Source organism: Glycine soja, chromosome 18, assembly GCF_004193775.1.
Source record: "Glycine soja cultivar W05 chromosome 18, ASM419377v2, whole genome shotgun sequence".
In the NCBI taxonomy this organism is placed as follows: Eukaryota; Viridiplantae; Streptophyta; class Magnoliopsida; order Fabales; family Fabaceae; genus Glycine; species Glycine soja.
This window is the reverse complement of record NC_041019.1, coordinates 12,971,155-12,984,987: the sequence shown is the minus strand read 5'-3', so window position 1 is coordinate 12,984,987 and position 13,833 is coordinate 12,971,155. Positions and strand designations below refer to the sequence as shown.

Genomic DNA, 13,833 nt, shown 5'->3' with positions numbered 1-13,833 from the left:
TTCGAATACCAGAATATCTATAACTGGTTATTGTGTATTTCTAGGTCTTTCTTTGATTTCATGGAAGTCCAAGAAGCAACCTACAATTTCAAGAAGTTCAAGTGAAGCTGAGTATAGAACACTCACAAATACTGCATGTGAAGTTCAGCGGTTGCAGTACCTTCTTACTAATTTACATCATACTGCATCTCTCCCAATTTCCTTATATTGTGACAATCAATCCGCCATCAAAATTGCCCAAAATCCAACTTTCCATGAAAGAACCAAGCACATAGAGATTGATTGCCACTTAATTAGAGAGAAAGTACAAAATGGACTCATTCATCTCATGCCTATTGCCTCCAAGGATCAATTGGCTGATATTCACACCAAGGCTTTTCCATTTCCTTGCTTTTCTACTATTCTTTCCAAGCTGAATATGGTTGATATCCATGATCCAGCTTGTGGGGGGATGTTGGAATAAGACAATATTTTTATTGTACAGCTCATTTATTGGTTATTATTGTAGTTAGATTAGCTGTCAATTAATTAACTACAACTAACTCTGCATCTATTAATAGACTAATTCTGCTTTACAGCTTTATTAGCTTCTTGGCCAATGTAACAGTTCTTGTATAAATAGGGAATTATTCCCCAATCAATAAAAAGTGGGTTCATTTTCACAAATCTTACAAGTGCACAAGCCATAAACACCACAAACAAGATTCAGTCTGCAGGGATCTTCCACAGCTTTCCAAACCCTCCTCCACCCGGTGCCGTTCTTTCTGTGATATGCATATTGATGGAAATTGCCTTTCCCATATATTGTAGTGCGGTGATAGTAATCTTCCATGGGGGTTGAAGTGTTCTTGGTTAAGGGGTAGGTGTTCTTAGAGCCGCTAACAAGGTGCAAGAGAGCACTGGTAGCATTAAACTCCAAATTCACATTGCGGGTCGTGGTTGAAGTGTACCAGTATGCAGGGTCTGACCATTGACACGCTTTTAGCACCAAGTTGCCATCGTCTTGCATCTGTAACATGAAATTTCCCAATGAGAGTAGTTTGAATTGAAGCTCCTCTTGCCTTGGAATATAAGACTTTAGTTATCTGCAACGTTTGACCCGGTAACATTATGTTGGCAAGAGAATTGAAACTTTTCCACACAGATTCTAAGTTGGAGTCATTCATGACAAAATTTTCATCATCTTGCATGTGATCAGAAGTTGCACCACTACCACTGTATGTGGTCTGAGCAATAGTCCCGATCGGGTATGCAACCACAAGGTTTTTTGCATAAGTGAATTGGACTTGGGAATTTAGTTCCACAGAGGGACTCTGGTAGTACCACGCAAGCGTTTTCTCTGGGATTCTTCCAAACCATATTCCCACAAGAAAGAGAGCAGTGGGAAGAGGATAGAATCCGAATTCAAAATCACCCGAGGGTGACTTCCAGGTAGAATTTGAATCGACAATGATGTTTGCATTTGATTGTATGGCATGTAAGCCATTCAAAAGTGAAAGTAGTGCAATAATGAAAGGCAGAAAGATTACTACAAGAAAAATAACCTATGCTTACAGACACCTTTTTCCTACAGACATGAATTAGTGTAGGTAAATCTCAAAAATACTTTTACCTACAACTGACTAATGTAGGTAAAACTCAACCACTTGTACCAACTATTATTTGGTGTAGGCAAATTCATTAAAACTAAAAAAAAAGACTTCTACCTATAACTACGTTGTGTAGGTAAAACTCCAAAAAACTTGTGCCTATGATTGATTAGTGTAGGTAAAACTCAAGGATTACTACCTACAAAAGAACAGTGTAGGCAAAATTCTAAAAAACTTATACCTACAATTGCGTGATGTAGATAAAACTTCATAAAACTTGTGCTTATAATTGATTGGTGTAGGTATAACCTCAAAAGTCTTATACCTACCATTGGTTGGTGTAGGTATAACCTCAAATGATTTTTTAAAAATTATAATAATATAAAAGTTATACATTTCGAACTTTAAACATAAGTTACATGGGATAAAATTAACTTAAAAGTTAATTAAAAACTAAAAAATTAATTTATTAAATTACAAAATCATAATTTATTAAATAAGAATAACTAATAAATTAGGTAATTATATTAAGAGTAAAAATATATAAAAAATTATAAGTTAACATTTTAAAAAACACAATTTCAAGTAATATTTTTAAAACACTCATTAAAAAAAAGTTTTTCTTATAAAAAATTAAGCAAATTTTTTAGTTAATAATTTTTTTTAAAAATTGAAATATTTTATTCAACGTAATCTTATTATCCGGTGCAAAAGAATAGATTTTACAAGTTAAAATAAGATAAGAAAAAAGAAGAATGTAAAGGAGCAGGGTTTGGGAGAGAGAAAATGGTTTCCCTGGTATTCGGTTAGAATCACTTCCCTTTGCAATTGTTGTTGTTGTTGCTTCTACCTTTGCTCCACCACCGAACCACTTCCCCTACAAATAGGGTTTCGTTTGCGCAAGGTGCGTTTCGATCACCGATTCTGCGATTTGTGTGTTTCACCTTATATTTTGGATGAATTTTTGTGCTTACATTCTGTTTTTGGTTATTGGATCCGTAAACTTCTGTTGTGTTTTCTAGATCGAAATTCTTTTGACTTCCTTTGCTCTTGCTGGTGTGGATCTACTTCGTAGCTGCATCTTGTGTGTTTAGGTTTCGGTTTTTGCTTAATTTTGTGGTGAGATGTTTTTTTATGTGGTGAGATGTTTTCTGATGCTTAATTTTGCATAAAAGAATAAAACCTGCATACAATATTTTAGGTGTTTTTGGCATTGTTCTCCCATTAGAATTTAAGGTTTATCTTAATAATCTGCTTAACAAATGTTCAAATGTTTACACATAGATTACCAAAACAAAACTTCAATTCTCATTAGACAACAACATCAAAAACACCATTAGAACTCCATATCTAAGTTTTGTCCTACATTAAATAGGTGTTAATGCGTTACTTATTTGATGTCTATCAGGATATATAAACATAAAAAATGAACATGAGAAGATGTATCATATCCAGAAAAAAGTAACATAAAGTTCATGAGTTTTGGAAGAACATATAATGGTATACCTGTTGTTGTAAGGCAAAAATGTGAGAGACACAGCCATAGACAGGGTCTCTAATACGAGCCTGAGCCTCATAAGTGATTGTGACAACCGCTTCACAACGATCATGAGTTGGTATGTGCAAAAGCAACTTTGAAATGTTGCTGGCACCAAAGACCTTGTGTATTGCTGCAAATCGAGCAGGGCCCTGTTCTGAACAAAAGTAAGGTGCAAAGATACAATCAGTAGCACACCTTCTTCTGAGGAACTTGCATGCCCCGCAAGGAGAGCCAGAGCCATTAGAGACACCATTTCCACTAGCAGAAGCCATAGTATAGTAGTAGTATAATTGTACTAATAACCAACAAACAAAGAGAGAGAGAGAGAGAGAGAAAGATATGTATTTTATGTTTGAAAAGAAAGGACCTGAGTGGGAGGAAGTGAATAAAATTTGTAGGCACACGAGCACACTAGGAAATGGTGCAAACTAAAAATCTGAGGACTATAGTATGGAAGAGTGAGGGGTCAGGGGGAGTGGGACAGCGAGAATAAGGTGCATAAAAGAGTCTTATAAGAAATATGAATGGAAACATGTGAACCTCATATGTAGGGTTCAGAGGAAACATTTGTAAATGGTGAAAGCAATAAGCCTCTGGTTTTTCTAATGAATGGGCTTAGACCAAGTTAATGTAAGTTGGACTCTCATGGCTATTTTATTTATTTATTTTTTAGTATCGTTTAGAAGCTGATAGTAGTATAGTACAAGTACTATTATTTGTTTCATGTAGTGCATGTCTTTAATTAATTGTATGGGGTTGCTGGGTTGGTATGGTTTTGGTTTAGTTTAATTATTTAATTGGTTGATCAGTAGTTTTCATTTTTATTTTTGCGCCAAACGCCGCACCTGGTATGTTTGCTTAATCTCCCTTCATAATTTTATTGTTTGTCCAAAGTCAATTTTGTCTAATGTTGATAAAAATTCTAAAATATATTATATATAGAAGTATTTTCAACCATCCACCATTGAGATAATTACTAACGTCTGAAAGCTCTAAGTTAGCTAGTAGTGGTTTGGTTTCTCAACCTCTTTGATTTACTTCTCCTTAATTCTGCCAGTCTGCTCCATAGGCAAGAGATATGCCTATGTTGTAATTAAATTTTCCAACACTCTAAGTTGATTGAAGTCTTATTAACAGGTTTTTAGATTGATCTTAAATCCCATACCCTCAAGAATTCATCATAGCTGATATATCATGAACTTTAGAATGTCATATTGGGAGTGAGGTTTTGATGCAAATCCTAATTAATAACTAGATAATTTAGATGTTGTAGATTCCAACAGTTTACAGTTCTAAGTATAGACAACACATTTAATTATATCCTCATGTTCTAAAAAATTGTGTGTGACTCACTCTAGATTAGGAGGGAAAAAGGGGGACAGGAACCTTAACTTTCAATTTGAATGTTACTTAATCTTTGTTCTATTATACAGTTTTCCATCATCGTGCTGCTGATTTTGTGATGTTCACCCTTTCTAATCTCTTTCTTGTTCAGTGTCACCTCTGCATGTACTTACAAACTTGTTAGGATTTCAATCCTTAAGTTTGAAAAGATTATGTCTATGAGAATGGAGTTGAATGATTTCCCCAAATTAGTTGGGGATTTTAAGCTCTAATTTGGGTTGTAGGATATATTGGTACTGGCCTAAACTTTAGTTAATGGCCTTTTTGGAAACCTTTTCAGTTCACACTATTTTTATTGGCCTAAATTTCACATAATGGGAAAATTTAGGACCTGATAGGTGGAATGGTGAATGACTCAATCAATAAATTAGTGCTATGACTCATTTGCTTCTCAATCATTTTGTTCCAAGTTTTTGAAGGTTATTAAGAAACTCTACATGTTTAGTTGTTCTTGTTCTCGTCTTTGGTTTAATCTATTAGAAATAATGAAAATCTACATGATGATGCTCTCTCTTATCCAAATTATCTCAATAAATTCGTAAGGGTTTTTGGGGGATATAGTATAGGATTTATATTTTTTTTCGTCTAAATGTCAACCTATATTTCTGTGGGAATTTCTTTTTTGTTACTTATTGTACATGGGTTTATTTTGATGTCCCTTTACAATGAGGTTAACAAAATTTGAGAGATGAGTTTTGTATGAAACAGGTACCATCTCACATTGTAGCTGGTGATGCCATAGTTGTTAGTACAGAACATGACTCCTAAATAGAAAGGTTAGTTGGTGTGGTATAATCTAATTATTAAAAATTTTAAAGAAATAAAATTTTAAAATTATTAATATGTCACATGTGTGTTACACAGGAAAATCAAGTTAAAAATTAAACGAGGTTAATTATTTATTTGTTCCCTACACTTGCCCATCCACCATTGAGATAATTACTAACGTCTGAAAGCTCGCTTCATATGATTGTAACTATTAATTGAATGTGAGAGTTTGTGCTGTTAGGCGAAGGTTAGATGGCCTAAAGAAAATTAATTCTATTTCAACATATTAAAATTGGGTTTTGCGAGATGTATAAGATGAATCGTGTTCGGTGTGCCAAAATTACAGGAGGTTGCATGGAATAATCATGGCTTTCTTTTCCATTTTTTAACCTTGCTTTGTTGCTTCACTGTCAGCATTTCATGATATGACATCATTAATATGGGTTTTTTTTTTTCTTTTGACGTGAATGTGAATGTGAATATTATGCACCTGTCCAACGATTTGCTTTGAGAACTTTTTATTCCAATCAAATATATTTTTTACTTAATAGCAATTGTGAGTAAAATATAAATGATGGTATTACTTGTTCCTTTTCTTGATTGAACGAAAAGTGAAGTAATTGTGAGTAGTAGCTGATGTAGTTTTGCATAATTGAGTGATAGTGAAAAATATTATTTTACTTTATAGTTGCTAACATGTCTGTGATTGACTTATACCTAGCAAGCTTCCACATCAAGCAAGTTCATCTCAAAGCTCTTATGTAAACAATAAAATTCAAAAGTTGGAGAATTTACTTGAAAACCTTGTAGCTGTGCTTAAAGTGCGATTTGCAGAAGATCCACAAATTAATCAAGTCTTAGAAGCTATAGATGAGGAGGTATGAATTTATAATTCAACGATTTAACTATTATATGATACTTTACAAAGAAAAAACATTCTTTTAATTTAGGTACCTACAAATGGTTCTACTAGTAAAAATCATCAAACTACAAACAATCTCAACTAGAGGTGAGTTGAAATTTAAGAATTAATATGTTGACAATACCATTTTTGTTAGCATATGGTATTGCTTGTAGTGTATCCGTACTATCTATGTATGTAGTAAGTTGACATTTAATAATTAATATGTTGACATTTTTGTTATTTCAAGAACATGATTTAGATGGTAAATGAAGATGTAAGCCAGCAACAAAATGTTCAAGTGTCTGGTTTTTACTTCGTCTATTTGCCCAGCAGCTCGAATTAACTCTTTTATACATTTAGAAATTTAGAAGCTTGTTACATTTTAGTGATGATTCCCTCCATGTAAAGAGCAAGATCATGGTGCACCCAAAATATACACCTAGGAAGGACTATGCACATGGTACTAAAAAACAAGGTAAAGTGAATTGGAAAATTTTCTATAGTACTACTGATGCTAGATCATTTCACAATGACAAATGGATCAAGGGCTGCAATATGTTAAAAAGCACACAACCCAGTTACAATAATCACAAATTAGGCTAACAAAAATCTAATTGTATGTAGCAGGTTGTTGTAACTTTCCAAAGGCCATGTTGAAACAGATCTCTAACTTTGTGCAGCATAATAATAAGCTCATGTATCTATGCTCATGTATATTTAATTAAAAATTATAATTAGCAAAGAGTGTAATTAGGAACTAGTTTTATTATTATTATATGACATTTACCTACAAAAGACCATAGGTACAAGTAAATTGACTTTTACCTACAATTAGAGATTATAGGTATAAATTAATATATTTTACCTACATATTTGAAATTGTAGGTGTTACCTATAGTGATAGTCAAATTTGATTATAGATAAAAATATATTCGTAGGTAAAGTCTATAGTGACAGACTATCAGTTGTAGGTGTATATCCCCTCGAAGTTGACATAAAAAATGTTCGTAGGACAAAATTTTTTATACATCTATTTACGGATTTTAGATTTCTAGTGACAGATTTTATCTGTAAGTATAAGTCATTTTTCTTGTATAGCTGAAGACATTGCTTTCGATGCGGAGTGAGGGAAGATCAATGTGAAGGTGTATAAAATAACAAGAAATAAAAGAAGCTGAAGTTGAACAAAGAAAAAGCTAACTTGCCCACAATACAAGTTTGTTCAAGCCTGCGAATTTTCTTATCCAAGTAATTGGATGAAAATGATTTTGATTATAGAGCTCGGTATTTGCATTTTTATGCTACCACGAATTAGCTGATGATAAACTTTGAACGAATCAAATTGCTTTTAAGTGTTGTCACTCAGGGAACATGGAAGAATTGTCTCATATATGTTTACCCGAACCTTCATTATATATGCAAATTTAGTCCTACACTACACTCCTACCGCTACAGCATGATCAATGTATATTTGGAAACATTCATAAATGGACTTTTGCACAAAAAGGCTATGCATGCTGACAATGTAAAACAGACCACTAAACTCTTATTTAATATATTTTTTTATATTTCATAAAATTCTAAAATTATTTTCAAAATTTCCTATTACATAAGGGTTTCATATTCTCAAATCTCAACCTAAATTACTTTTTTTTTAATTAATCTCATATCATAACTACCTAATTTAAAATCATTTTTTAAAACTTACCTTTTTTATTATTAAATGTAAGCAACTCATTTTTGAACATATAAATCATATTTAAAATTTAGGATAAATAACTATATTGTGATACGATATTATTTTTAACTATTGATAATTTCTTTTTAAAAACATTAAAATTATTTAAAAATAAAGATGGAAATAATACATTAAAAGAGAGAGAGAGAAAAAAAATTAAATAATAAAAAGATAAGAAGTTAAGAAATATTTCTAAAAGCATTTTCATTGAATAAAACTCTTAAAAATGTTCTCGTTAAAGAATAACTGCAACAAATAAAAACTCAATTTGACAAATAAATATACATTTTAAGAATATAAGTAAATGTCAATATTATAAGATAGTTACACCTGTCTGATTATTTTAAATTTGGTATACATGATGGTTGAGATAATATCAAAATACATAATTGACGAATAAATAAAATTTAATATATATATATATATATATATATATATATATATAATTAGTAGTTAAATGAAGTAATTTTACAAAGAGTTACTTTTAAAATAACTTGATATTCTTATTTTATTTTGATATATTAATCATATTTTTTTAATATATACGTTGTCATCTAAATTCTCAAGTGACAATTAAAAGGGGGATTGAGGAGTATTTCTATCATGGAAAACGCTAAGTGGTACGATAGTATTTTGGTAAAAGAAATATGCGAAACAAGCTTATTGGTTAGTTTTTCAAATTATAGTAAGCCCGTGTATTCCGTCAAGTTTAACTACCTATATGCTATTGGTTAAAAATAAGACATGTATTGCTTCGTGCAAAAAAGGTTCGTAGTCCTAAACTACCATACGATCATTAATATTTTTTTTCCTGTATATCTAGAATAACAATTACATTAAACTATTATATTTTTGTGGAAAGAGAAATTATTAGTAGTCCTAAACTACCATATGTTTTTCTCTCGAAAAAGAAATACCATATGTTCCTGGATTCTAACGCATTTCTACGTGATCATACAAAATTAAATGTTATTGAGTTTTTTTTTATTGTAAATTAAAAAACTTAAATACTATCACATAGATTGGTCAACATCATAGATGATAATCAAAGACTATCACCAAATAATTTCTCCTACTGAAGACGCGACCAAACCCACGCTTGTAAGTATTTAATGTGATTTTACAAGAAAACAAATTATGCAAGGTTAGTTTAACGAAATTAAGTTGAGTTTAATAATGATGCACACTCATAGCGTAAAACACATTTTTCTCTTGACTTTTATCATAAAATTGCAATTAAGGAAAACTAAAAAAATATGATTTTTTATTTAAACGACTTGACCATCTTACATAATTTTTTTTAAAAAAAAAGGAAAAGAAAAATAACACAAGGTGAATCAATGCTTTCAGAGTACAAGCTGCAAGTTGCAGCATTTGCCCATGAATCTCAGTTGAGTGGTGGAACACCCACTTCTATATTTCCTTCCAACATCTGTGTCACAACTTTCATAGATGGTCGAAGAGTTGAATTGGGATTTACACACCACAATCAAACCATTGCCATTCTTTTAAACCGGTTGAAATCACTTTCAACTTCAAGATCATCAACCACTGCCGCTCTTAAATTGTTTTCTTTTGCCAGATACAGAACTGTCATCACTACCCGTTGTTCCGTCCTCCATTGGATGCAACTCAATGTGCCTTCTGCAAAATATGATTTCCAACAACACAACGCCAAAGCTGTAGATATAAACCTTTGTTGTAACAGGTGCATTTTTTAGCCATTCTGGTGCCATATAACCCACTGTCCCTCTAGCATTGGTGCTTGTTTGCGTGGTCTTTCATCAGCAGCTTTGCCAGCCCAAAATCTGAAATCTTTGGGGAGTAACTGAGTCGAAAAGAACATTCTGAGGCTTTATGTCGCAATGGATGATTTGTTGGTCACACTCCTCATGCAGATACAATAAGCCTCTTGCAATCTCAAGCACAATTCTTACTCAACTCTCCCATTTGGGTTTATTCCCTTCTCCAAAAAGGAAGTTGAAAAGTGTCCCATTTTCCATTTTCTCATAAACCAAAAGCCTGTGATTCTGCTCATTGCAATACCCCAATAACCCAAGATTTCTATGATGAGTCAGAGCAATAACTTGAACTTCTGTAACAAATTCTTTCTCACCTTGCTCTTCTACTTGTTTGACAGCAACTTCAACGTGTCGACCCTCCAAGATTAAAACCCCGCTATATACCGTACCATAAGCATCTCGGCCGAGTTTGTCCTTGGATCCATTTGTTGCTTCTCTCAGCTGTTGGAATGATTCTGTAGAACATTTTTATTGTACGAGATTATTTAATTTCCTTTTGTACAACCAATAATATAGGTCGACATGATCCTTTTACCCTAAATTCCTCTCAAACCAACCTAAGCTTTATCCTTGACTTCCATAGGATTTTGAAGTACTTGAAGAAAGAAGAGAGGATAAGGATTGAAGGAGTTCGATTAAGGTGTTTATAGAGAATTTGGAAACCTCTTAGAAGAGTCAAGACCCCAACCATTTGGGTAAACTAAAGAAAGAAATATATGGCCACAACTCCTACCCCTAATAATGTGAACATGTAGTCATGGATGTACATTAAGGAGCTCGACACTTCAATAGTTCACAAATTTGAGTGCTTGCTTATGTAACCTTTAGTAGGTAATCATATCTTTTTAATTTTTTTTTTGGTGGGGGGGGGGGGGGGGCAAGACTCCTTGACTTGGTCTTATTTTAACTTGAAAAGGCTGAGAAAAGGGAGAAGAAGTTAGGACAATGGGATATTAGACTAGTAATTGAAGAATCTTATCAATCTAGGTAAAGGTTTAAGTCAACAGACATACGAGTAAGCCAATTGGCCTTTTTCAATCTTCTTAAAGAGTCTGATACCTCATTGGACACATCCATCCTAACATTTCCAATATGCCAAAACAAAACTTGACCCTTAGGTTTGTCCCTGATGAGAAAAAGTGTAAGAAAATTCCAAAAAATCTTAAGGCTCATAATGGAAGTTGCGGAATAGATGAGAATGAAGAGGTTCAAATAAGTAGGAAGACTAACAAGAAGGAATAGGCTAATTGGTCACAATGTTAAGAATTTATTACATTGTGTAAAAAAAAGTTACATATATTTTTTTTATCTCTAATAAATTTTTATTTTGTGTTGAGTTCCTAATAAAATAATAATTTTATTTTTGTTCTTGATATTTTATTTTAGTCTCGGATAAATTAATGAATTTTGATGTTTGTTTACTAATAAATTTATGAATTTTGTTTTAGTGCTCACCAATTATAAATGAAAAAAATTATCAAAAAAATAAATATAAAATTCACTCATTTATCATGGACTAAAAAAATATAATTGACTAAAAATAAAATTATTATTTTATTAAAAATTCAATACAAAATAAAATTTATTAAGGGATAAACATAAAAATTGAATATTTATCAAGAATAAAAATATATTTAAGAAAAAATAAATAAAATTTATTACATATCGTGAGTCTAATAAAATTGTTATTGATATAAGTGACCAAGTATCTTTTGTAACTAGAACTCAACTCTGTTCATATCATACCTCTGTCCATATCATCTCAACATTGGTGATGTCATGGTTCTAAATTTTGGTAAAAACACTTAATTTTTAATAGAAGGACTTAATTGGTTTCAAAATAACTTGAGAGCTTACAATTATACACAATACACGTTAAAGGAATAAAAGTCAAATTAATTAAATATTTCTAATATTTAAAACTTTATTGACATTCATTCTCAAAGATAGTCATGATTTCAATTTACCTTATAAAAACTATCTTGGACATTTTAACTTCTGCTAGACACACTATATGAAATGACTCTCAATTATTTTAGTATTTCTTTTGGGTATTTTAATAGATGATATTAAAAATATTTAAAAATTATGTTCTTATGATCCTTTTTCTCTCTAAAGTGTAATAAAATATGTAATTGACCTTTTCTTAATTTTATAGGAGAAACAAAAAGGAGCTTTAGGTGATAATTAAAGGTTATTTAACAATATCTATTTGTTACACACAACCTCTTGCAATTTTTCTTTGCAATATTTTATTTCTGATCTTGAACCTTATTATGCTGTGTAATATTCAAAATCACATGATAAATTGACGAGTACCCAAAAAGAAACCAAAAGACATTTCCTCCATATCCATCTTTGAATAAAATATCTGCGGATGGCGTTACAAGGTTCCAATCTAATACTCTTCTTTTATATATAATTGTTTTGTTAATGATTTTTTAATTAGTTGAATATTAGACTTTGGATAAGCAAATTATCTGTTGCTTTTCCCTCTTTTTTTAGTTTTTTCTTTAAAAATTCAGACACAAGGTTTAACAAGTTAACATTCAAGAGTGCGTAAGAACTTTATCTTTACCTTCCGGTCATGACATAATATAATTCTTAATAACTTGTTCTTCCCATGTTTACACTCTATGTTATCAGTAATTGGTTTTGTTTTCAACAACTGCACACAACTAGAAAATTCTCAACTTTTCGTGCCGAAAAGAATTAGAGACAGACATTTTCGTAACATATCACGTCGCTATACGACAATCGAAGATGAAGTTTTACCTTTTGTTTCTAGTGAAAGATAAAACAAGTTATACATTGTTACTTTTTGTCAAATAAAATCTAAAGTAAATAAAAGATATTTCAGGGGATGATTTCATTAAAAATAGTGAAACTAATTAAAATTAATTATCTTATATTTTGAATCATTGTACACGAGTTCTATTTTTTAATGTTTTATATTTGAGTTTGGATGGAGTAGATTTTAACAGCCCAACAACATCGAAATCAATTTGAAGTAAAACAAAATATATATTTAGAACCAAAATGCATAGTTATATAACTGATACAAATAACAACAAAGTGCAAAGATATTCAAGTTGTCATTATAAATGTTCAAGTTTTCAAAGCAAATAATATGAAAATAAACCTTGTAATTTGGTTGACGTAATCCATAGCATCATCATCTTATCATCATGGTCAACATTGCCGGTACGTGCAAAGCTATGCAAGACAAACAATAAATGGTCCATTACCTAACAGAAGACTTTGATGCCCGCCCCTCTTCTCCCATTGGTCTATATCCTTAGTTGTTATTAATCATTGCTGTTGTTCTTTGTTTGAACCTCAGCATGATTATGGTTTTCACTGTAGCAATCTCTTCCAATGTTATAATAACTTGAAGGAAGTGGAGTACAACGATATTAATAGCCTGTGAAAAATGGATGAGACAGAGATTGGCACCCTCTATATTCTCTGTCTAACAATGTCGTGCATCTTAGTTGAGTTGATGTTATTGAAGAATAATGATTTTGTAATTATAGCATTGGAACATGTGAAAATAATACATATTTCGAAGGAACACTCTATCCTTACTATTTTTAGTGATGATTTTATAAGACTATCCTCGCGGCAAAATTTGAGGAAATTCTCTAAACTATGCAACTGCTTCATATTAAGAAAATCATTTAGCGGGTTGTGATAATTATTTAATGATGGAGTTACAAATTCATTAACATATGTTCATATATATAGTTTTTCTAGTTACAATTTGAAAGGTTTGGACGATTTATATTTTCTCCTTTAAGTTTGTGACCTCATGTAGTTAATCAAGGATTGGAACTTGAGGTGCCCTTTTCATATGTACAAGTTAATGCCTAGATAAAATGATTCAAAGATTCATACATATCGCTATACCTTACCATTCATAAAGTCATGCAATTATACCTTTGGTAAACCACTCATGTAGTTAATCAAGGATCGGAGCTTCAGGTGTCCTTTTCATGTATACAAGTTAATGCCTAGCTAGAATGATTCAAAAATTTATGGGTAAATAGACATTTTGGTCTCTCAATGTGTAATTCGTTGACAAATAC

General features: G+C 31.5%; 1 protein-coding gene and 1 pseudogene across 1 annotated transcript; both read right to left on the bottom strand.

The window, feature by feature from the left end:
* The window catches only part of LOC114396947, a 32,264-nt pseudogene extending 28,863 nt beyond the window's left edge, over positions 1-3,401 (bottom strand).
* Positions 3,402-9,880: 6,479 nt separating this feature from the next.
* On the bottom strand, positions 9,881-13,031 carry LOC114396946 (G-type lectin S-receptor-like serine/threonine-protein kinase At1g34300). Its single transcript, XM_028359105.1, has 3 exons — positions 12,994-13,031; positions 10,759-10,871; positions 9,881-10,200 (listed from the first exon to the last, which is right to left on the bottom strand). The coding sequence occupies exons 1-3, from the start codon at positions 13,029-13,031 to the stop codon at positions 9,881-9,883; spliced, it is 471 nt and encodes a 156-aa protein (XP_028214906.1).
* Between the last annotated feature and the right edge of the window lie 802 nt (positions 13,032-13,833).